Source organism: Peromyscus californicus, unplaced genomic scaffold (assembly GCF_007827085.1).
Source record: "Peromyscus californicus insignis strain IS unplaced genomic scaffold, ASM782708v3 Scaffold_15__1_contigs__length_86483966, whole genome shotgun sequence".
Classification (NCBI taxonomy): domain Eukaryota; kingdom Metazoa; phylum Chordata; class Mammalia; order Rodentia; family Cricetidae; genus Peromyscus; species Peromyscus californicus.
In genome coordinates, this window is record NW_026294447.1 from 54,705,933 (window position 1) to 54,730,278 (window position 24,346).

At 46.2% G+C, this 24,346-nt stretch overlaps 2 protein-coding genes across 5 annotated transcripts in view; one reads left to right on the forward strand and one right to left on the reverse strand.

Annotated features, from left to right (window-relative positions):
* The window catches only part of Atg2b (autophagy related 2B), a 70,108-nt gene extending 63,281 nt beyond the window's left edge, over positions 1 to 6,827 (reverse strand). For both annotated transcript variants that reach the window (XM_052738892.1, XM_052738891.1), the window contains exon 1: positions 6,219 to 6,827. In XM_052738892.1, coding sequence (XP_052594852.1) covers positions 6,219 to 6,380 — 162 coding nt within the window. In that variant the 5' untranslated portion in view covers positions 6,381 to 6,827. The remainder of the gene's footprint in view (positions 1 to 6,218) is intronic.
* An 84-nt stretch (positions 6,828 to 6,911) lies between these two features.
* On the forward strand, positions 6,912 to 22,949 carry Gskip (GSK3B interacting protein). Of its 3 annotated transcripts, none has more exons than XM_052738900.1 (3): positions 6,912 to 7,004; positions 20,216 to 20,474; positions 21,691 to 22,949. In XM_052738900.1, the coding sequence occupies exons 1-3, from the start codon at positions 6,991 to 6,993 to the stop codon at positions 21,850 to 21,852; spliced, it is 435 nt and encodes a 144-aa protein (XP_052594860.1). In that variant the 5' UTR covers positions 6,912 to 6,990; the 3' UTR covers positions 21,853 to 22,949. The 3 variants fall into 3 exon arrangements, with proteins under 3 accessions (XP_052594860.1, XP_052594862.1, XP_052594861.1); XM_052738902.1 differs by lacking the exon at positions 6,912 to 7,004 and adding an exon at positions 7,039 to 7,062; XM_052738901.1 differs by lacking the exon at positions 6,912 to 7,004 and adding an exon at positions 7,151 to 8,071.
* Positions 22,950 to 24,346: the final 1,397 nt, after the last annotated feature.

A 24,346-nucleotide genomic window follows, 5' to 3' on the forward strand; every position in this document is an offset into this window, starting at 1 on the left:
CTGTCACATACAATCCACTTGCCATGGCAGGTCACAATCCAGTGGAGACATGGTTTGTGGTTGTGCAGAACAAAAGAGGACGACAGTACAAAAAGGGGAACTTAAAGTTTTTGGTCAGTTCATGAGGCACCACTTAGTGGCTTTTTCACCGTTCCAATTTGCTCCAAATGCCAAATGGCCACTGCCTGATTTACATTGAGTTACTGGTACCTTCTCCTGTAGACAGCCAGCCACTGAGCTCCTCATCTTCAAGGCTCTGTCTATTTTGTACAATGTCTTGGACCATTGCTGCAGTGTGCTCACTAGAGTTTCCCAGGCCAGATGCCTACCCATTTTGAATTCAGATAAAAAAGTCACTAGAATTTGCTTTTTGTCTAACATTATCGACATAGCATAAAACAATAAAATAAGCAGCATGAGTCATTAACAAGAAATTAAAGCAAAAAATATACACTGAGCCAGGTGTGGCAGCTCATGTCTTTTATGCCTGCACTCAGGAGGCAGAAGCAGGTGGATATCTGTGAATTCAAAGCCAGCCTGGTCTACTTAGTTCCAGGCCTGTCAAGGCTACAAAGACCATGTCTCAAAAAAAACACACAAAAAAAGGAGCATTGAAATGAGTAGAACATAACCCCATTTAAGAAGAATGCATTACTCTGCCAGGCAGTGGTGGCACACGCCTTTAATCCCAGCACTCGGGAGGCAGAGGCAGGCCGATCTCTGTGAGTTCGAGGCCAGCCTGGTTTACAGAGCGAGATCCAGGACAGGCACCAAAACTACACAGAGAAACCCTGTCTCGGGGGCAGGAGGGGGGTGTATTACTCCATTATCAAACAGCAAATTGCAAAAATCCAAAACTACAATTACTTTTTCAGCAAGCTAATAACCTTTTCTATCTCACCACCAATCCATTGCCTCTAGTAACTAATTGTCCAGTAAGAGTCTTCCTGCTATTATGTTTTACATTTGCCATATTAAAAATGCCTTCAAGCCGGGCGGTGGTGGCGCACGCCTTTAATCCCAGCACTCGGGAGGCAGAGCCAGGCGGATCTCTGTGAGTTCGAGGCCAGCCTGAGCTACCAAGTGAGTTCCAGGAAAGGCGCAAAGCTACACAGAGAAACCCTGTCTCGAAAAACCAAAAAAAAAAAAAAAAAAAAAAAAAAAAATGCCTTCAAGTCTTTTGGTAGTCATTGTAAAAGGTTTTTGAATACCTGACCCTGATGAAGTCCTTCATATAAAATAGAAAACGTAAATTCAGAAATGCTTGTTTATGTATTAAGTATTCCAGTAACTTAAATTTGAAGCCTGAGTGCCATAGTTCCATCCTCAGACAAACTGGGTTTAAGGAAGATGCTTCATAATCCTTGTCTTTTCTCTCTGAATTTTTCCAGCGAGCATATGAGTTTTGTCATTTATGTGAACAATTAAAATACATCAAAACATTTTCAATTGTGCTGGGGGGTGTCTTTCTGTACACTGAGTATAGGTTGTTCCCACTGGTTAATAAATAAGCTGTTTTGGCCTATGGCAAGGCAGCTTAGAGACAAGCAGGAAATCCAAGATGAGAGACAGGAAAGAGAAAGGTGGAGTCTGGAGAGATGCCAGTCTGTCACTCAAGGAACAACATGCCAGCAGATTGGTAAGCCACAGAACACGTGGCAAAACACAGATTAATAAAAATGGGTTAATTTAAGATATAAGAGCTAGCTAGCAAGAGGCCTGCTATAGGCCATGCAATTGGTAATTAATACTAAGCCTCTGAGTGATTATTTTATAAGCGGCCAGCCACAGGACTGCAGGTGAGAGAGATTTGTCCCGACCTCGGGCCGGGCAGGACACAGGAAAACTTGCACAATTATGCAAAGGCAATGACTTATCCTTTGCACTTCAGGGATCTGTCAATGTCAGTAAACTAAGAAACTGGATTTGATGGGACTCTCTTCTCTGCATACACCAAATTTACTACTCCAATTTTGTAGCTACATTAACATCCTAAATATAGTGAATTAAAGGCTGTATTACAGTATTGAAGGGTAAAATCAAAAGAAAACAGGAGTTCTAGATAGAGTCAATAGTTCAAGAATTTACACTGGACCCATTAAGCTACAGTACAATTTCTCTAAGTGTGAGATAAGTAAATAGCTTACACTTATACAGACTTCTCTGTACTTGGCAAAAATCCCCTGTACATTGATGAGGAACTCTGAAATTCACTCCTGTGAAAATTCGAAGTTATTATACCAGCAGGAGAAAATTCTCAAGCTGCTCGGTCACACTGACTCAGATGACATTCTCTTTGCTAGTCCTCAGGAGCATTCCTATGAGATTTAATGGTTCTAGAGCTGACAGTGGAGCCACTTGAACTAACTCTGAAGAGATTCTCTTCTCTTTAAAGCCATTCTGCTTTCGATTTTCACCAGTGAGTTTCATGCATACAGTCAGAAAAAAAGAATGTCATAATCTAGTGTCTACTGTAGCATTTGGCAAATAATTGCAAATTAGTGCTTCTTGAACTGAAGTCAATTTTTATTACATGCACACATACACTTATAAAATATAAGTACCAAAGTAATAAAAAATTATTAAAGTAAAATTAAAAGGCTCTAGGGTAATAATAATTTGTTGCTGTCTACCTTCCTAAACAAACTAAGTTCTCATGAGAAAAGGATCAAGCCTGGCATGGTGGACCATGCCTTTAATCTCAACACTCAAGAGGCAGAGGCAGGTGATCTCTGTGAATTCAAGGCCAGCCTGGTCTACAAAGTGAGTTTCAGGACAGCCAGGGCTGTTACACAGAGAAACCCCGTTTCAAAAATACAAAAGTAAGAAAAAGGTCACTGTTTACTTCACTATCACATCATCCAGCCCTTGAGAGTGTCACATACTAAACACTCCATAACTATATTAAAGCTATAAAAAGCCTTCATTTAAAAAATTACAATAGACACAGTAGAGATGGTTCAGTGAGTAAAGGCACCTGCCACCAACCATGGCAACCTGAGTTGGAGCCCAGAGCATACATGGTGGAAAAAGAGAACCAATTCCTACAAGATGGCCTCTAAACTCCACAGGCATGCTGTGGCATGTTCGTGTGTGTGTGTGTGTGTGTGTGTGTGTGTGTGTGTGTGTGTGTGTGTACACTGATTAAATGGAAACAAACTTCTTAAAGGTCCCTCATTATGTAAATAATTAGAATAAATTCCTAGTCTTCTGCAGTTGGAAAGGAGTGAATCTACTCACTCCCCAGACAGAACCTCTCCCTTTCCTTTTTTGCCCACTTCTAGGAAGCAGGAGTTCCTAAAACTGCAAGGCAGCCATTCCAGCTGTGGCACAGTTCCAAACTCTTACTCTCTATCTCCCCTCCACTTCAAGCTCTTCATGAGTCCATGATCTCCAAAGTGAAGTCTCTAGCTTCCTGATTGCCAGGTATTTCTGGGTAGGGTTTAGAGATAAGCACCTTCTGCCTAAGCAAAGTAAAAGTTCTAACTATGCCAACCACCCACGTGCTGTCAAATGGCTAGGAATATATGCTACCTGGCAGACAGTTTCCAAAAACACACAACATACTCGATCTGACTTTTCCAAGTAAGGATAATACTTCTAAAATGAGCAAGATAAAACTGCTTTTTAAAGGATATTTGCACTATCATTAAAAAGTATTTGGAAAGATTTCCACTGGTCCTTGATTTAAAACCATTTCCATTGAAAACATAGACACCAGAACTCCAGAAGCAGAATGAGGAGGATTTTGAACTCAATGCTGGGCTAGACTACCTAATGAGATCCTGTCTCAAAAGAACAAAACCAAAAGCAACAAAAAGTCTAGTCTTTAAAGTCATTAACTATACAGGTTTATAAAAGATTTGAAATAGGGAAAGACTGCCCCAACCTGTCTAAAACCATTCTGGACAAATAACTGGAAAGAAATGTGTTTAGATGTAGTTTCACACTGCACACAAAAAGCACACCACCACTTCTAATCCATTATTAAGAATAACTGAGCCGGGCGGTGGTGGCGCATGCCTTTAATCCCAGCACTCGTGAGGCAGAGGCAGGCTGATCTCTGAGTTTGAGGCCAGCCTGGACTACAGAGTTCCAGGAAAGGCGCAAAGCTACACAGAGAAATCCTGTCTTGAAAAAACAAACAAACAAAAAAACTGATACATCACTGCCAAGTCCAGCCAGTTCCTCTGTATAACTGAGAATGAGGGACTAAAATGCTGGCCTGAAGAGATGGCTCAGCAGTTAGGAGCATTTGCCATTCTTGCAGAGGATCTGAGATCGGTTCCCAACAACCCACAACAGGAAGCTCACAACCTACCTGTAACTCCAGCTATAGGAGATCTGATTCTCCTTCTGGCTTCCATAAGTACCCGCATACACATGGGATGGACGGACGGACAGACGGACAGATGGACACACACACACACACACACACACACACACACACACACACACAGAAAAATAAATCTTTTTTTAAAGAAATGAAATGTTAGTAATGTCATCCACAAGTCTTCCATTAGCATGTATGGATCTCTGAAGATATCTTTTTTTTTTTCAGTCCTGAAAGTCATTAAAACCATGTACACAAAGTACCTGAATTTGGAACCTGCACTTTGTACAGTTGAATCCACAAGAAGAAAGCATGGGCTTAAGAGTCAGATCTGAATTCTTGTTGGAACACTTGTAGCTAGCTGTGACACAGGACAAGGTATTAAGTGCCATTTATAAAACAGATATAATAATGTCCACCTGCTAAGTTTAGTGTCATCTTTAAAGAGTACTGCACTGCACACCAACTCACTCCTACAAGACATTCATAAACATCCAACCCTCCCTCATGACTCCCTAGTCAGTTTTCAGCAATGACAGAGACCAAGGAAATCTACCCTGAGAATGTCAGAATCCACTGACCTCTGCAAGCCTCTGAATAAGATGGTTTGGTCACTTAAAAGAAAAAGATAGTCCATTCAAAACTGTACCAAGGAGACTAAGGCAAGGACATTGACATGAATTCTGGGCTACACAGCCAAGTGCCAGGGCAGCTAGAGCTACATAATAAACCTGTCTCCAAAAAAAAAAGTTCCCCGTTTGCTGATAAGGAAGAACAGCAGCTGGACAGTAGCCTGACAGCCTGATACAGGATCTGACATACATGGAGTGTACTGGCCTTTTATGATTACTGAACTTGGGTGAATTACGATGCCCATCATCTTTCAACTGACTGTGACAGCCTGGGACTGCTCTTGATACAGGACAAAGTCTTTCTGTTATTCAAACTAGAGCTCTTTAAACTATCATGTGTACGCTCCTTGATTTGAGTCGCCTAGTTTCGAGATAATTATGTTATATTCATACCCCTTAGCACAAATTGCAAAGGAGTTTCCATAATTTAAGCTTCTAGATGGCAAAGAGAAGCCACTACAAACCCAAGGTCTTTAAGTAAAATACTAGGCACTTTAGCCCACCGATGCGAATACAACTGTATTTGGTGAACTGAAATACACACGAAGCACAGAAAACAGTGAGTCAACCCACAGCCTCTAGTAGAAAACAGGCTCTTTGAAAAACGGCTGAGGTTGCAGCTTCGGAGCTTTTGCAACATTTGCGTTTACGACCTGTCTTTTTATCACGTGAAGCAAAAAGACAAATCTAAACAGCACTCCTGGGGCCACGCAACCATTCACAAGCTGGGAAAACGAACTGGCTTGTAAACATGTAATCAAGCAAAGCAGGCCAACCGGCAGAAGGGGCCTTCACCTAACTTTCCTCCAGACGCCCAACGCTGTATGAAGACAATCAGGCAAACCAAACCAGCATCCAAACCAAAATAAATAACTGGGGATTTTTGACGCCTCCTCTTCATCCTTAATCTTTTCGAACGTCATCCAATAAGATAGGGTTTGTTTGCCCTGAACCCCCGCAGACCCTCACAAGAGACAGGGCTGGTCACCTCCTTCCCTGGGCCTGCTTCATAGACCACCAAGCAATGACTCAATTGTTCGCATGGTGTGTGCCCCCATTATATCGTTTAAGTCAGAGCACGTGATATAGGGGCGCAAACTTGCTACACTTTACACACTTCCCTGAGCTCGGCCACGCTAGACCCCAAACAATTCCCAAGGAGGGACTGATCGTCACCGATGCTGGATGACAATCGCTCAGGTTTTGCCCTAAGGAAAACGAGTCCCTAGCCCTGCTGGCTGACGGCAGCTTACCCATTTGTCCAAGGGGACCTGGGCGAGGGACCCGGTGCCCTGATACAAGTCCAGGCTCAGCTGCTCCAGGCTCAGCTTCTCCTGCAAGAAGTGGCCCAGGTACCTCTGCAGGAGGTACCGACAGGCCCTCTTCTTGATAGACTCTGAAAATGGCCAAGGCATGTTGGTGAGGGCTGGCGGCTGGGAGGGCCGGGACTTCGCGCTGCGGCTATTCCGGGATCGGACCTGGGGTCCAGGCAGCGACAGCACCTCGGGGTCCGGCCGGCGTCCCCAGGCTGCGGTGAAGTCTAGGTTCGCGGTGGCCGCAGCATGACGGTTCTGTGCCGCCGTCCCTCAAGGCGACCCCATGGCCCGCGTCGCGTCGTTCACACTAGGCCCGGCGGGAACGGGTAGCTGAGCGAAACCTGGCGCCCCAGGCCGGAGGCTTCCGAAGAGCTCTGTCGGTACGGATAGAATATGCACGAGAGCCAGAGGGCAGACGGCGGCGGCGAGGCGGACTCCGACACTGCGCGACAAATTTGTTGTCATCTACGAGGCGCGCTCCCGCCTCCGAGACGCTCCTGGCGCGTTCGTGAGACCTAGACTCGCCGCGCGCACCCGAGCAACTGGCGCAAGCGGAAGTGACGCCATACTGTGGGGCTGGGAAGTCAGGAAAAAGAGTCCGGGCGGGAGCATTTCCGGTGATGAATGGGCGGGGCGACTGTGGGGGCGGGGGCGGTGCCGGCGTCGCAAGTCCAGCTCCAGCCGCCTCGGGACGAGGAAGAGGAGGGACATGGGCGCTCGCAGGTGAGTGGGCGGGCAGGCTGCGGGCCGTGGGCCCTGACCTCACGGTGGCGGCGGACTGGTAAGTGCGGGCGTACATCCGCATTCGGCCTGACAGAGGCCTGGGGGCGGGTCCGGCCTGGGCTGTCCTCCGGGAAGTGGTGCGCGGACGCCGTGGGTTGCAGGGCGAGGACTGGAGACTTGGCATTTCTGTCCGTGTTTTGACCGGTGCCTATTGTCAGCAAGTTGCTCCCCACCTCATGCTGGTATTGTTTGCAAAGCATCCTCCAGGTCTAGTACTTTGCTGTTTGCAGAGCGCCTCTCGTAAAATGCCACACCGACGACCAGGAAACTTGGGATTCGTGGAGTTTGTGGGCAATACTGTTTTCTCTGTTAAAATCCGGCGCCTCGCGACCCCGAGGGGGCGGGGGGGGGGAGCTCAGCAAAGACTTTGTGCTCTCCGGGGGATGTGCGCAGCCGTATTTTAGGAGACAATCCTGCAGAGGCACTGGCTCCTTACTGAGGCAGCCGCTGAAGACTGCAAAGTCTGCTGTCCTGAGTTACATTCCAGACATTGACACTGAGCCACCTTGAACCTGTGCTGCCCTCTCTGAGCCTACGTCGCCGCCTCAGCCAGGTGTGAGCCGACTAATATTATAAACTCGAGAATTGAGGAAAATGAAATGATGTGAGCAGGGAAGTAATTTAAACAGAGTCCTGGATTGAGGAGATTGAGTGAAGGAATTCTGTTCATAAATGCTGCATCCTCAGAATTGGTTCTTTTGGTTTGGTTTGGATTTTGAGTCTCTCACTATGTAGCTCAAACTGGCTTTGAACTTGTTATGTAGCCCAGACCGGCCAAAACTTGAGGTCTTCCTGCCTAAGTCTCCCAAATGCTGAAATTTTGGCTTTGCACCACCCCACTCCACTCAGACTATTTACCTGGGTTGTAAGAAAAGGCCTCTCATTTTTTAAAAGATGCTATTTGAGTCAGAGACTTAGAGAAAGCGAAGAAGTAGGACACATGGATGCCTGAGTTATTTTCCAGACAAGACCACCACCTGCAGGGCTCATCACAGGAGTCATGCTTGGTAAGTTCCGGGAACCTGAGGAGGGAGGAGAGGAAGGAGTCTGTGCTGACAGTAGATGTAAGGAGTGAGGCCATTGCAAGGATTCGATTTGTGCTCCTGGTAAAATAAAGAGAAATACAAGATAATCTGGCCTTAGTTTGCTACCTACAGTGTTGAAAATAGCCAGGTGTAGGGCTTAGACTGAAGGTGAAAACAGCCAGAGCAGCACCGGAAGAACAGCGCAAGTAATCCAGATTCCATGGTTTGAACTGAATATAGCACTGAAGATCAGAACCATCTGGGTTCTAGATCTGTTTTGACACTAATAAGACATGCTTGCCGGGCATTGTGGCACACACTTTTAATCCCAGCACTAGAGAGACAGATGCAGACAGCTCTCCTTAAATAAGGCCAGCCTGGTCTACCTGGGAAGACCCTGTCTCAAAGAGGGACTGAGCCTTACAAGTCATCATGACAGGACTCTTTGTAGTATAAACAAAGCAGAGTTCGAAGTCTGGGATGGGACCTTGCCTCATTCAGGCCTCTGGGGTTTGGAACTGGACTTTGAACTTAGTTCTGTGACTGTTGTTAACATGGTTTCCTGAACACAATATAAAATTACATTCAGGCTGTCCATAGGATGCCTGCACTTACAGATACCGAAGGAAAGGAGGAAAGGAGGGAAAATGAAAGACCCCACAATAACAAGCACACTACACCCAAAGTGTTAAGTGTGTTGCCTTGTACGTTTTATACTTTCTAGGAGAGATCCAGCATAGAATTTAAGAACTGTCATCACACCTTTAGCCCAAATGGGATTCAGAATCATCGAAAATCACAGGGCTGTTTCTAAGTTTAGCAAAAGCAAGTTCCTAGTGTAGAATGCTGGCACCCTAGCATTAATTGAGGAAGATGAAGGTAGTTATCCAACCAAATACTGTTAACTTTGTAAAAATGATAAAGGAATTCTCAGTGGCAGGTTAGAAGGTGCATCAGGTCAAAATAATAGTCCAAGTAGGGATCTGCACAGGTCATTGTGATGGTGTTCATTATACTGAAGACTTGCCTGGGAGAGCCCAGTGGAGCACCCTTGTAATCCCAGCACCTGGGAAGTGAAGGCACAAGGACCAGGAGCTCAATGTCATCCTTGGTTACATACCAGGTTTGAGGCCTGCCTGGGTTGATGTGACCCTGTCTCAATCAACAGTGAAAGATCACAGGCCAGTAACATGGTTCAGCAGGCAAAGTCACTTGCTGCCATGGCTGATAACCTGAGTTCAGTTCCCCAGAACCCACATGGTAGAAAGAGGGAACTAGGCTTCCCCAGTTGTCCTCTGACCGCCACAAGAGGGCCATGGCATGTGCATAACCCCCCCCCCCCCCCGCAACACACACACACACACACACACACACACACACAAATGTAAAAAATATTATAAAAATATTATTTAGCTGGGCGGTGGTAGCACACACCTTTAATCCCAGCACTCGGGAGGCAGAGCCAGGCAGATCTCTGTGAGTTCAAGGCCAGCCTGGTCTACAGAGTGAGATCCAGGACAGGCACCAAAACTACACAGAGAAACCCTGTCTTGAGAACCCCCCCCCCAAAAAAAAATGATTACAGTTATCAAGGTTGTCAAGCTCCAGCAGTAGCCTTCACTGTGCCTGTGTAAAGAGCACTGAACCTGGGGTCAGTCAGATATGTGGTGTTTTCAGATCTGGAGCTGCCCTTCCCCTTCTAAGGTATATTTGAGCATGGTGGTGCATGCCTGTAATCACAGCTTCTGGAAAGCAGGGACAGGAGGATGGCTCTCCCAAGAAAGGCCTCCCTCAGCTACATGGTGAGACTTTATCTCAAAGAAGACCAGGAGGACCGAAGAGATGGCTCAGTGGGTAAGAGCGCTTGCTGGTCTCCAGAGGACCCAGGTTTGTCCCAGCTCCCTCTTCAGGTGGCTCATAGGACACACACCTACAACTAACTAAGAATAATAAACTGTGAAAACAAACAAGCCAGGTGTGGTGATCCACACCTTTCTTACTAGCCCTCCAGAGGCAGAGACTAGCCTGTTCTAAGTAGTGAGTGCCACACCTGTCGGGGACACATAATGAGACTGTTTCAGAATAAACAGACAAACAAAAACACCGCATGGAGGGCTGCAGAGAGGGCTCAGCAGTTAAGAATCACTGGCTGCTCTTCCAGAGGACCCAAGTTCCATACTCAGTACCCATGTGGTAGCTAGCTCACCAGTCTAACTCCAGTCCCAGGGAATCCAGCATCCTCTTCTGGTCTCCTCAGCATCAGGCACTTGCTTGATACACAGACATATATGCCGGCAAGACGCCCATATACATAAAATAAATTTTTTTTTTTTTTTGAGACAGGGTTTCTCTTTGTAGCTTTGGAGCCTTTCCTGGAACTCACTCTGTAGCCCAGACTGGCCTTGAACTCACAGCGATCTGATTGCCTCTGCCTCCCGAGTGCTGGATTTTAAAGTTTTTTTTTTTTAATTTATTATGCGTACTAATAAGCAGAAGTGGGTAGTTGGGCATCAAACTTGGGGCCTCACACATACTCAGCAAGCACTGGACTGTTGAGCTATATTACCAGCCCCTAGAGATTTTTTTTTTCCCTCCCTCTGGAGACACCACCTCATTGTCACCAAGGTTGACCTATTACTTGCAGATGGTACTTTTTTGTTTGTTTGTTTGTTTTGGTTTTTCGAGACAGGGTTTCTCTGTGTAGCTTTGGAGCCTATCTTGGATCTCGATCTGTAGACCAGGCTGGCCTCGAACTCTCAGAGATCCGTCTGGCTCTGCCTCCCGAGTGCTGGGATTAAAGGTGTGCGCCGCCGCCGCCACACCCGGCTGCAGATGGTTCTCTTAATTCACCATCCTTCTGCCTCGTACCCCTGAATGCTGGATTTCCAAACATGTGCCGCCGCACCCGGCTGCAGATGGTTCTGTTAATTCACCATCCTTCTGCCTCGTACCCCTGAATGCTGGATTTCCAAACATGTGCCGCCGCACCTGGCCCCAACATAATTCTTGAACTTGCCGTGTGCTCAGCATCATTCTAAGCACTTTGTTAAAGTGCCGTAGCTAGGCCTGTCAGCGCCATTGAAAGGTGGAGTCTGGTGTTAGCTTCACTTCAGAGAGAAGGAATGTGAAACCTTGTGCCTGAGTCCCAGAGCATCCAACAGAGGTTCCTGCCCTGACCAGTCACGTTGAGAGGCACTCAGGGACATCATCCCTGCCGTCCCCTGACGGCCGTGGTGTCAGCTGCAGCGCCACACCTGCTGTGAAGTGAGTCTCTGTGGTCTCTGCCCTGCCGGACACCTTCTTGTGAAGGGACACACACCTGTCACTTCGTCTCTTCTGCCGTCGCAGACAGTCCCCCGTCTTCACCCTTCTGAATGTGCAGTGCAGCGAAATAAAGGCTAGTGAAGTAAACGTGGGGAATGGAAGATCCAACATCAGCACCCTGAGGGGTTCAGGACTCCTCAAAACCAGAACTGGTCGCACAGCCCAGAAATCACCAGCAGATGGAGAAAGCGGAGTCCTGCGTCGCTTAGGCGGGTGTTTTAAAAGATCCTCTCAGGACCTGTCATACAAACAGCTGGGTGCTTGAGAGTAACACATGGCACTTGTGGCGTCCAGTCCTTGAAGGTCCTGACCTCAGAAGGGTCACTGGTAGAGCAGCAGTGGAAGGCTCAAAGGGAAGTGGTGAAGGTTTCTTAAAAGTATTTCATGTACATGGGGTGTTTTGCCTGCATGGATGTGCACTCTATGCCTGATGTCTGAGGGGGCCAGAAGAGAATGTTGGATCCCCTGGGACTGGAGTTACAGGCTGTCGTGAGCTGCCATATGGGTACTGAGACTCAAACCTGGTCTTCTGGAAGAACACCCAGTGTTGTTAACTACTGAGCCATCTCTCCAGCCCCGAAATCGCTATTCTGCATCTAATGATTTGTTTTATGTTGGTTATAATGTTCCCTACTCATAGTTCCAAGAATCCAGTTTCCTGGAGAATCAGTACTACCTGTCTTTGGGGGGGGCCTTTTTTTTCATTCAGTGCTTAATATTTTCTTATCGATTGGACTCCTGGAGCTCCACCTGGGGTTTGGCCGTGGATCTCTGCATCTGCTTCCATCAGTCACTGAATGAGAGTTCTCTCATGACAGGGTGTTCGGCCATCCAATCACCAGAGTAGGTCAGCTCAGGCACTCTCTTGACCATTGCCAGTAGTCTATAGTGGAGGTGTCTTTGTGGATTTCTGGGGACCTCTCTAGCACTCTGCTTCTTCCTATTCCCTTGGAGTCTTCATTTATCATGGTATCTCTTTCCTTGTTCTCCCACTCTGTTCCTGATCCATCTGGGATCTCCCGCTCCCCTAAGCTCTCTTTCCCCTGACCCTTGCCCTCCATTACCCCCACACTCCCAGTTTGCTCATGTAGATCCATTTCTCTGTCATTGGGCGATCCCTGTGTCTTTCTTAGGGTCCTCTTTACTAGGTAGCCTCCCTGGAGTTGTCAGTTGCAGTCTGGTTATCCTTTGATTTACATCTAGTACTCACTTATGAGTGAGTACATACCATGTTTGTCTTTCTGAGTCTGGGTTACCTCACTGAGAATGATATTTGGAGCTCCAGGAATACAGTTGAAGAGAGAGAGAGACAGAGAGACAGAGAAGAGATTATATGAGCAAGAGATATCGACACCATGATTGGAAAAAGCACAGGGAAAAATATCCAAACTAGCGGAAACACATGAACTGTGAACCAATAGCTGAGGAGCCTCCATGGAACTGGACCAGGCCCTCTGGATAAGTGAGACAGTTGATTAGCTTGAAGTGTTTAGGAGACCCGCAGGCAGTGGGACCGGGACCTGTCCTTGGTGTATGAGCTGGCTTTTCGGAACTTAGGGCCTATGCTGAGTCACTTTGCTCAGCCTTGGTGCAGGGAGGAGGGGACTGGACCTGCCTCAACTGAATGTACCAGGCTGGGCTGACTCCCCAGGGGAGACCTTGCCTCGGAAGAGGTGGGAATGGGGGGTGGAGGAGGGAGGACAGGGCTGATATATAAAACGACTAGAAAATCTATATAAAATTTAAAAATTTTATATATATATATTATATATATATAAAGAATACTTTCTTAGAACTTGAGTCTTTGATCTTGAGGGTTACGGGGTCACTGTTCATGTTTCCTTTTGAGAATTCAGGTTAGCACCCTGCACATCTTCACCCCAAGCTTCTCCTTAGTCATTGGATGCAGCGCAGTCCTGCTGGCTTAGTCTGTAGCACTGTGGTGTGTGTGTCTCAGTCATTGCTGAAGTTGGAGTGCGGAGTAACTGTATATCAGGGTCTAAATAAAAATAGACATCTCCCAAGTGACTCTGACTTAAAATTTTCAATTTCAAAAGTATATGTTTGAGGCTGCAGCGGTGACTCAGTTATAAGCACTTGCAGAGGACCTGGGTTCAATTCCCAACACCACTTGTCGATTCAAACCGCCTGTAACTTCCAGGGAATCTGACACCCTCTTCTGGCCCCTGCAGGCATTGCATGTGCTGGGTGCACAGACAAGTGCAGGCAAAACACCCTACATAGAAAATAATAATTTAAAAAAGCTTTAAGTATATGTATGCCAGAACCATTGAAAAAAATGTAAATGAGGGGGCTGGAGAAATGGCTTAGAGGTTAAGAGCACTGACTGCTCTTCCAGAGGTCCTGAGTTCAATTCCCAGCAACCACATGGTGACGCACAACCATCTGTAATAAGGTCTGGTGCCCTCTTCTGGTCATACATGCTGTATACATAATAAATAAATCTTTTTTTAAAAAAAGAGAAGAAAAATGTAAATGATGTTATAGAACATAAAGATTAAAAAAGGTTTGAGCTTTGCCCAAATTCTAAACAATGCTAATTAGAATGGATTGTTTTTATTCCCCTTTATTTTTTATTTTTTATTATTTTATTTTGCTTTTGGTTTTTCAAGACAGGGTTTCTCTGTGTAACAGTCCTGGCTGTCCTGGAACTAGCTCTGTAGACCAGGCTGCCCTCCAAGTCATTAAGATCCACCTGCCTCTGCCTCTGGAGTGCTGGGATTAAAGGCGTGCACAACCACCACCCGACTCCCTTTTATATTTTTAAATAGCTGTTTAAAGTGAAGTAAATCTGAACCTTTCATTTTATGTGGAACAGATGCTACTAGTTACTTCAGCTGTTATGGCAGTAGCCTGGCTTCTGAGGCAAAGACTTCTGCTTCCGGTCTCTGCTTTCCAGTCTGTCACACATTTGTTTATTGTTTTTTCTTACTGCAGACAGTGCTTTTCTGTGCCGTAGGGAAAAAGTAGAATGTGCCTTAGTTTCCACCGCTGTGACAGAGAGCTAAACTGCCTGAGAGGAGGAGAGCTGGATTTGTCCCAGCCCAGAAGTTCTAGCGGAGGAGCTGTGGACTGACTTTATTGCTTCTCTTGACATGAGGCAGAACGGCATCCAGAGGGGGAGCCGCAGAGCAGGGCTGCTCACCTCATGACAGCTGAGAAAAGACCCACGGGCAGGTTGTGTGTGTATAAGAGTGCCCAAAGACACTCTGGTGACTCCAACAATCTCCACATTAGAAAGTTTCAGTCATCCCCCGGCAAGGCTCTATCAAGGAGGTTGATCCACTGAAAAGGTCAGAGCCTTGTGACTGAGCTACAGCAGAGGGATTAGCTGTGTCAGGTGAGGGCCCAGGCTTGCATATATGAGCCTTTGTGGGGATGTGTTGTTCCAAACTGACTACTAAAAAATCAAAACTGTCAGCATTACTTTAGCTTCTGTGTGTGGCACTAAGGATTGAACCCACAACCTTATACCTGCCGGAGAAGACTCTACCACGAAGCTACACCCCCAGCCACTACCACCTCAGTGTTCTTTTTCAATTATGTGTATGTATGCAGGCATACACTCATGAGCAGAGGTGCCTACGGAGGCCAGAAGATGACATGGAGGCCAGAAGAGGGCCAAGAGCTCCTGGAGCGAGAGTTGTGAGTGGGGTGATAAGCGTTGTGAGCTGCCTGAAAGAAGTGCTGGGAACCGAACTCTTCCTCTGGAAGAGCAGGGAATACTTTCTTTGGTTTTGTTTGTTTTTGTTTTTGTCAGCAAGCACTTTTTATTTTTTGTTGTTTTGAAACAGACAGGGCTGCAGAGAGAGATGCTGTCTTGAAAAAAAAAAGTAAATCAGTGTCTCGGTACTGCAGATTTGCTGTTCTGAAAATAACAATAGAAACTTTCAAAATGGAACAGAGGAAAGAAAATTCGGAGCAAGAGGACAAGGACACCTCTCTTGGACAACATGAACCTAGAGTCTCCAAATCAGAGGGGCGGGTCAGCTGGTGGCATGCTTGCCTAGCATACACGAAGCCCTGGATTCACATTCCACCATCAGCACCACGGGAAACCAGACCTGGTGGAGTGGGTGTGTGGTGTAAGCCTATCAGCACTCAGGAGGCAGAGGCAGGCAGATCTCGGTGAGTTCAAGACCACCCTGGTCTACAGAGTGAGTTCCAGGACAGCCAGGGTTACACAGAGAAACCCTGTCTCAAAAAACAAAACAAACCGTGGTGGCTCACACCTGTAACCCAGGCCCACAGATGAAGGTAAGAGACTCATCAGTTCACTTCATTCTTGACCACATACTGAGTTCCAAGTCCATCTGGGCTACATGAGATCTTGACCACATAAAATTAAAAAGGCAAAATTAGCATGTATTACGAATTTCTAACATCAGTAGAGGAGAGCATCTGACAAAGTAACCAGGGTTATATAGTGCACTCTCACGAGGGTCCCATGCATGAAAAACTAACAGCTGTCAGAACTGCGTTGTGACAAAGCGTACACCGTAAACACTGAAGCAGCCACCAGAGACACCGTCAGAAGTCACCACATCCCTGTGGTCCCAGCACTCTGGAGGATCAGGAAGTTCAAAGGCATCCTACACCTCATAGCCCAGCAAGCGTGAGATACATGTCTTTATAAGAACAAAAAAAAGGCCACCGGATAGAATTTTGAGAATTGTCCCTCCCAGACAGACAAACAAGGAAAGAGAAAGCAAGCCTGGGTGAGAGAGGGAATGTGGCGGAGACACCAAGATAGTACGCTTACCCTCAACCATGTCGGTAATCGGAGTGACCATTGTTTCCATCCTCGAGGCTTTAAGACCGCCTGTTAGATCAAAAGTTAGTGCCCAGTGGCCACCCCTGTGCTCCCCAAGCAGTGTGCCTGTGCTGCAGCTAGACTGCCCTCCACAGTGTTGTTTTCACCCTGTACAGAGCCTTCTCACACAGCGGAGACAGTGTCCTTGTTCTGTGGACAAGAGCACCAGGAGCCCAGAAAGGCTTGGTGGCCACCCAAGTACATGGACACTTAATGGTAGCGCCTGTAGTTGAGTTATGCATGGCATTGTTTTCTTTATCAGCTATTCACAATTAAGTATATTTCTTTGGTTGTGATTATGATCATGTTTGTGGTTTTAATATTTGTACAAATATTTGGCATGGCTGTCTCATTCCCCAAATTAGACTTTTAACTACCAGTAAATATCTTTAATTGTTAGCCCGATTCTTTTTTTTTTTTGTTTTGTTTTGTTTTGTTTTTCGAGACAGGGTTTCTCTGTGTAGTTTTTGCGCCTGCCCTGGATCTTGTTCTGTAGACCAGGCTGACCTCGAACTCACAGAGATTCGCCTGGCTCTGCCTCCCCAGTGCTGGGATTCAAGGCGTGCGCCACGGCCTCCCGGTTAGCTCAATTCTTAAAGAACATCGTAGTTAAAGGCAGGCCTATTGGTGCATGCCTGTATTCCAGCACTTAGAGGAGATGAAGCAGTTCAGGGCCAGTCTAGGTAACATGAAACCCTAAAAATGAGGGGAAAAAGAGAAAACATTCTAGATACATAGGCAAATGGAGTTAAGACTCAGTTAAGAAACTTAGTGTCCCCAGGCGGTGGTGGCGCACGCCTTTAATCCCAGCACTCGGGAGGCAGAGCCAGGCAGATCTCTGAGTTCGAGGCCAGCCTGGGCTACAGAGCCAGTTCCAGGAAAGGCACAAAGCTGCAAAGAAACCCTGCCTCGGAAAAACCAAAAGAAAAAAAAGAAACTTAGTGTCAGGGCTGGAGGGATGGCTCAGCAGTTAGGAGCACTTGTTGCTCTTGCAGAGGACCTGGGTTTGGTTCCCAGCACCCACACATGGCTCACAGCTGTAACAGAAGGCTGTGTGTACTGCTCTGAGCGTGGCTAATGGCTTCTGTAAGTGGACGTCTGGGAGAAACATTACATGAAGGAAACGCCGATCCCAGCACAGAGTCTTGTAGACAGAGTACTGGCCTTCCCACGGGGAAACTGGCTGGTGTAGTCAGCCTGCCACCAAGTCACTGGCTGGTCTGCCACCAACAGATTTGGCACTCGGCAGCAGCCATAGCTAGGGCAGCCTTGGGGAGCAGAGGACACGGGAAAGGACTATAAAGCAAAGGAAGTCAAGCGGCCTTGGGAGTTGAAAAGCACAAGGAAGTACTCAGTTCTCTGAATCCCTCAGAAGGAACAAGCAGTGCCAGTGTCTTGATTTTATGCTTCGTCCCTCCAGAACTGTCAGAAAAGAACAGTGCTCCTTCAGCTTCTGTGTTGGTGGTCCTGTGCTCCGGCCACCGTGCCCCATGTTGTGGTCCTTTGTTGCAGCAGCAATAGGAAGCTAATAGCAAGCACATATTGATACTTGGTTCTACAAAAACGTTTTTACCAAGCGCTTTCTGCATGATAGGCACAGAAACATTCATGGTCATCAGGCTTCCGAATTTAAAATCTCTGTACCTCCCTAAAGCTGTTGGAGAGCTAGATCAGCCACTGCCTTTGATTTTGATGGACAGACAAGTCAGTGAGAATGCTTTCTGTTGCCAGCGATGGCGGGGAAGGGGTGGGGGGGACTTCACTGCCTCCAGTATCTGAAAAGTACAGAGGTTGGGAAACTATCTAGGCTCTCCTGCTCTTCTGTTTCTTGCTGCTGTTCTCATCCCCTTGTCAGAATTGTCCTTGGACTCCTGTCCTCATCTCAAGATGGCTGCTAAGAGTATACTCTGACTGGACTAAAAAGACCAGGAAGAAGTCTGTGCACTAATTGGTCAGTCTCAGCCACACCACCTGCTGCTTCACTCAAGGCAAGAGGCATTATTCCACTCAGAAAATCTGGGTGTATCAGGCAGGGGAAAGGTGGTCCATCAGTATTAAAGTCTGTTACAGCCAACAAAACAGTACATTACAGCTGGAGATTAAGAGAGAACAGTGATTAAGAGCACTTCACTATTCTTGCAGAGCAGCTGGGTTCAGCTGCCAGCACCCAGGCAGTGACTCCAGTCCCAGGGGTTCCAACACTACCTTCTGGCCTCAATGGGTACCTGTACACACGCTCAAACACACATGCAGACACATGAATCTACACATAAATCATTGTCAGAAGTTCTAAGTTTACCACATGCAATCTCCTTGTATCTTCTCCTTTTGGGAACTTGAGGCGGATTGTTGCCCAGGAGCCATCTGGTGACCTAATCTGCCAGCCTGTAAGGCCCACTTCCATGCCTGTAATGATTATTCTGATGTCTGTAACTGAGTAATGATTATTCTGATGTCTGTAACTGAGGTGAATAGTTACCAAGATAAAGACATGACGTGTGTGATGTTTAGAGGCTAAAACCTTCCAACCAGGGCCGCAGTGGTGAGAACACCAAATCCTAACCACTGGACCACCAGGGGCCAAACAGGATCTATAAACTATATGAAATGATCACATCTGTGAAACCAAACATAATTATAAGCAGTGTTAATTGAACAAGGGAGAAACGTTTAAAGAATTATAGTAACCCAGTTTTAGATGTTCAGTACATAGCAGCATCCACTTTCCTAGGTATGGATGTAAACTCTGATTTCACACAAACTATGTTTCCACTTCTGTGTGACTTCCGCAGCTAAAAATATGCTGTAAGCCTCTGAAAAGGTATCTGCTCAAGGAAATGCATGCTGAAACAATGAGCTCTTGTTCTTTGCCTCTCGGATTGACAAAAGTTAAAAAGGGATTAGAGAGCTCGGGGTGAAAGTACTGCTGCCTAGCGTTCTGCCAGTAGAGTGAGTCAGTCAGCAAGGCTTTGCCATTCGGTGACCCCTGTTGAGAGTTAACATGGGCGTGCCCTCTGACTTTGCAGTTCCCGTTCCGACATGTAATTAGAGAAACTATTACACGTTTAAGAGCGTGCACACGCTGGGTGGTGGCGCACACCTTTAATCCCAGCACTCCGGAGGCAGAGGCAGGCGGATCTCTGTGAGGTTCCAGGACAGGCTCCAAAGCTACACAGAAACCCTGTCTTGGGGGTCGGGGGAGCGGGGAGACTCTGCACTCACTGGGCCTACTTGTGTGTGCCCTTAATCCTAGCACTTGGGAGTGAAGGCCAGCCTGGTCTACACAGTGAGCTCCTGACTTTCAGCACCATGTCAGTGCCTGTCTCAAAAAAATAAAACTGTACTCATTTGCTGAGGCATTGTGTGAAATAGCTAAAAAGTGGTACTAAGACAACTGTTTCTCCAAATGAGAATTGGTGTTTTAAGGCTTGCTAGGATAAAGGTGCTTGCCACCAAGCCCATTGATCTGAGCCCAGTTCCCAGGACCCACAGGCTAGAAGGAGACTGACCACCACAGCAAGCCATGGCAGGCATGTGTGATCATACACACACTCACAAATAAGTAGTTGTTTCTTAAGTTTTAGGGAATAAATGAAGAAAAGGGAATTGTTTCCTAAAAATGCATAGGTATCTGTAATTTTACTGTGAAAACTACTGGAAATGGTTTCAGGCAGTATTTTTCCTGAAAGAAATGTAGTAGTTTGCTTTCGTGTGTGTGTGTGTGTGTGTGTGTGTGTGTGTGTGTGTGTGTGTGTGTGTGTTATTTTCAACCCTGGGGTCCCAGGTGCTGGTTACGTGTGGCTGGCGTTGGACTTGGGTCCTCACGCATGTGCAGTGAGTGACTGCTTACCCACTGAGCCATCTCCCAGCCTGTTGGTGTTTTACACTATCAATGGAAAGCTTAGCTATCCTAATCAAATACAATTTGAATATCTTTCTGTTAAAAAACGGTTACTACTTTCTTGCAGAATGGAAACAGACTATAACCCCGTGGAGCTGGGCAGTATGTCTGGGTTTGAGGAAGGCTCCGAGCTCAATGGGTTCGAAGGAACGGATATGAAGGACATGCGGCTAGAGGCTGAGGCTGTCGTAAATGATGTTCTCTTCGCTGTCAACAGCATGTTTGTCTCAAAAAGCCTGCGCTGTGCAGATGATGTGGCTTACATCAACGTGGAGACAAAGGAGAGGAACCAATACTGCCTAGAGCTCACAGAAGCAGGGCTCAGGGTAACTCACTTTTATCATTAGAAGAAGGAAAAAGCATGTATCTTTACCACTTTACCAGAAAGGATAGAGAAGGACATTATCTAAAAACAGGTCATGGGAATCTTCAAAAAAAACTTAAACGTTTTCCCCCAAATTTTGGTTAATTTAATTTGGTTAAAGTTTGGTTAATTTGACCAAATTTTGTTGGTCAAAATTTTAATCAACATAGAACAGTTGAATTTGAGAGGGTAAATAATTTCCAGAGTTGATTCAGTTGCTTGGATTATTACCACCAAACTGATTTCTTTCCTTCCTATAGCTAACAACTGCAGCTCCCGAAATGGGCTCTCTGTACTGGGTGCATTTGTATTAAGAAAAAGAAGAAGAAAAAAAAAACAAAAAACAGCCAGGCAAATTTTTGAAGGCACTTAGATGCTGGGTGTGGTGGCACACACCTTTAATCCCAGCACTCAGGAGGCAGAGGCAGGTGGATCTCTGAGCTCAAGGCCAGCCTGGGCTACAGAGTGAGATCCTGCCTCAAGAAAGGAAGGAAGGAAGAGGAACAAAGAAAGAGGGGGAGAGAAGGAGAAAAGGAAAGAAGACAGACAGACAGACAGACTTAGTGGTAGAGCCCTTGCCTAACATATATGTGACCCTGGGTTCAGTTCTCAGCAGCAGGCTGCACTGGGGAGGCTTTGTCACCAATGTCTGTATTGCAAGCTGGTCCTTTGGTGTGGTAGATCTTCCGTGTGTATGGGATCCAGGAAGGGCTTATGCTGGAGAGAGAGCACTGCGGTTAGGAATGCATGCTTCTCTTGCACCAGTTTAATCCCCACATGTCCGGCAGCTCACAGCTGCCTGTGACTGCAGCTCCAGGAGGCCCAGTGCTCTCTTCTGGCCGCCATGGGACATCTGCACTCGGGTAAACACGGGCACACATAGACATGGTTTAAAATAAAAATAAAGGTTAAAATCATTTTGAGATATGAAAAGTCAAGTGTTACTTTCAAGATTTCTAACTCTTTAAAGGAGCAAAAGTGAGCAAACCCAACCTCTTACAGAGTTTGGAGGAAGCATGTTTCAGGTAGTGGTCTTGGCTGTATAATTTACTTACAGAGATTGCTCCCAGCTGCTCTGAAATGCATGTCTTCTGCTGAGAAACAGGGTCACTACAGAATGAGCCATTCAGTAGCAGGCTGGAAGCTGATGACCACTCACTGCTGCCCTTCTCTCGTAGGTGGTGGGCTATGCTTTTGACCAGGTGGAAGATCATTTGCAGACCCCTTACCACGAGACAGTCTACTCCTTGTTGGATACGCTCAGCCCTGCCTACCGGGAAGCATTTGGAAATGCACTCCTTCAGAGACTGGAAGCTTTGAAAAGGGATGGGCAGTCATGACTCATTTTCCTCATAGTGGGGCTACCGCTGGCATAGAATGCTAACATAAGACTTGACATCCTTGCATATAATCATTGTAGAAAGTGCATCGTTGGCTTTATGTGTTTATCATTCACATGTAGGCTTTTGACTCAGAACATAATTAACTCATAAACTGTCTTAGCTCCAGATTCATTCAAGGAAATTTCAAGGCCATTACTCTGACACTATCATTAAGTTCTGATTTCTTCACACAGCCTCTCTACATCTCAATACCTAATCAGCGTTTCATTCTCTTACGACAGGGCTTCAATGCTGCCAGCACTCTCTTTTACATAGAAAATTCTAGATTTGCACAGTGATATAGAAATTAGAATCACCTAGCTTCAGACCTGGATTCAGCCTGCTAAATCAGGGGTTTACTACTAGCTTGGACTGACTTAGTAGTGGTTATTTTGACTGGCCTTATTGGGAACAAACTGTCAACTAGTTTCCCCTGCACAGACTGGAAATTTACTGGTCTACTTACATTACCCAGTGGACTGATGGAGGTGAATTGCTTCTATGTTACTTAACTAGGATGAAAGGAAAGGCAGGGACAGAAATAGTTCTTATTCCTTGTTCGCAACAGCCAGCCATCCTAGAGAGGACAGACCGTTAGCAAATGAATGTAACAATTACTCATTTCCAAGAGATCTAAGCACATGAGCAAATAGAGGAACAGGCACCACCGCATCCTCAGCGTGTATCATTTCAAAGGAAAAAGATCCTGGTTTCCTGGGAAACGATATTTTGGCCTGTGTTGATTCTTATTCTGAATGTTTGTTTACAATGTACAGTATATATATATATATTCAGAAAGTATTTTTGCTTCAACGCTTACTTTCTATAAAGTAGTGCTTTGGTATTCCTACAGCACCCTCCTTACCCTGCAGTCGGACAGTGTTCTGTCTCATTGCCACATGTACAGTGTAATATGAGTGCATTGTATGGTTTGAAACCAAAGGATGAATGAAGCATTCAGAAACTTGATATTTAAAAAAGAGATGCTCTGTATTTTATATTTTATTACAGTCCCTGGTGTTTATAAACTTAATAAAACACTTCATGCTGCTGCATGTTTTCCAGTATGTGATGAACAGAAAGGACCTGGGCGTTGTTTTTAATTGTCACCCAAAGCAGCTGCTTCAGAGATGTTGATCGGCCATCTGCAGCTGGGTACACTTTCCATACGTTTGTCATAGCAGATCTTTTCAAATGGGCATTTTTAGCCTCTGAGGATCATGTGAGGAAAGGCGAGGGGTAGAGCACTTGCCTGTCATGGGTAAGCCTTGGGTTCAATCCTGAGGATTAAAAGAGTTTTCAGAACCCAGAATGATCATGTGGACCAGGACAGTTAGAGTCCGCCTGCATTGCTGATACAGGCAGAGATCACCAGGTGCTTGAGCCTGGCTTTATGAGGCACTCATTCTGACATGATGTTTGGGCAATAAAGCCCAACTTCAGGTCCAACTTCTTCATGCTTAATCTCAGGCTAATATAAGAAAATGATGTTTGTAGAGTTTGAATAAAATTGTTTACTTGCTTTTGAGTTGAATATAAAGTGATCGTGTTTAAAATTTGAAATTGTTCATTTTGTGATAAATGACTGATTCCAAGACCCGTGCCCACATTTTTTTAGTTAATCCATGTTATACTTTGAGTTGAAGTGAATGAAGGGCGTTGTTCTTTCCTTTACTCAGAATAAAGGAAGTCAGTAAAATTACACACTAATGCAAGCAACCAGCAGACTGCCATCCTAAACTAAGCCAGTTTTTTGTTTGTTTGTTTGTTTGTTTGTTTTACATAAAAAGTATTTGCAGGGGAGCAGGAATTTAATCAAGCCAAATCCCATGTCATCATCTGACACCTCGGACTCCTCCTTCTTCTCGTCTTTCTCCTCTGCTGCAGCAGGGGCAGAACCAGCAGCAGGAGCTGCAGAGCCAGGGGCAGCAGCAACAGCCCCAGCCCCACCAGCAGACGACCTTGCTGAGCCAGTCATCCTCCGCCTCGATGCCCACGCTGTCTAGTATCTTCTTAATGTCTTTCGTGCTGGGAGAGGAGTTGCCCCCAAGGGTGGCAAGCAAATAAGAGGCCACGTAGCGCATGTCGGCTGCTGCGGACAGGCCTCACGCATGCAACCTCGGCGTCGGGCAGCGCAAGTCAACTAAGCCAGTTTTAAAATTAAGCCTCGATTTTACTACGAAAGAAAACAAAAATCCAGCTAGCCGATGGTGGCACGCCCTTAATCCCAGCACTCGGGAGGCAGAGGCAGGTGGATCTCTGTGAGTCCAAGGCCAGCCTGGTCTGGGCATGGTGGCACACATCATCCAAGCACTAGGGAGTTGAAGTCAGGAGTGCTTAGAGTCCAAGGTCATCCTCAGCTACATAGGGAAGTGGAGGTCAGCCTAGGCTACAGGAGACACCCAAAATAAACAGTGCGCAAATGATTTTGGACAACTCGAGGGGGAAAAAA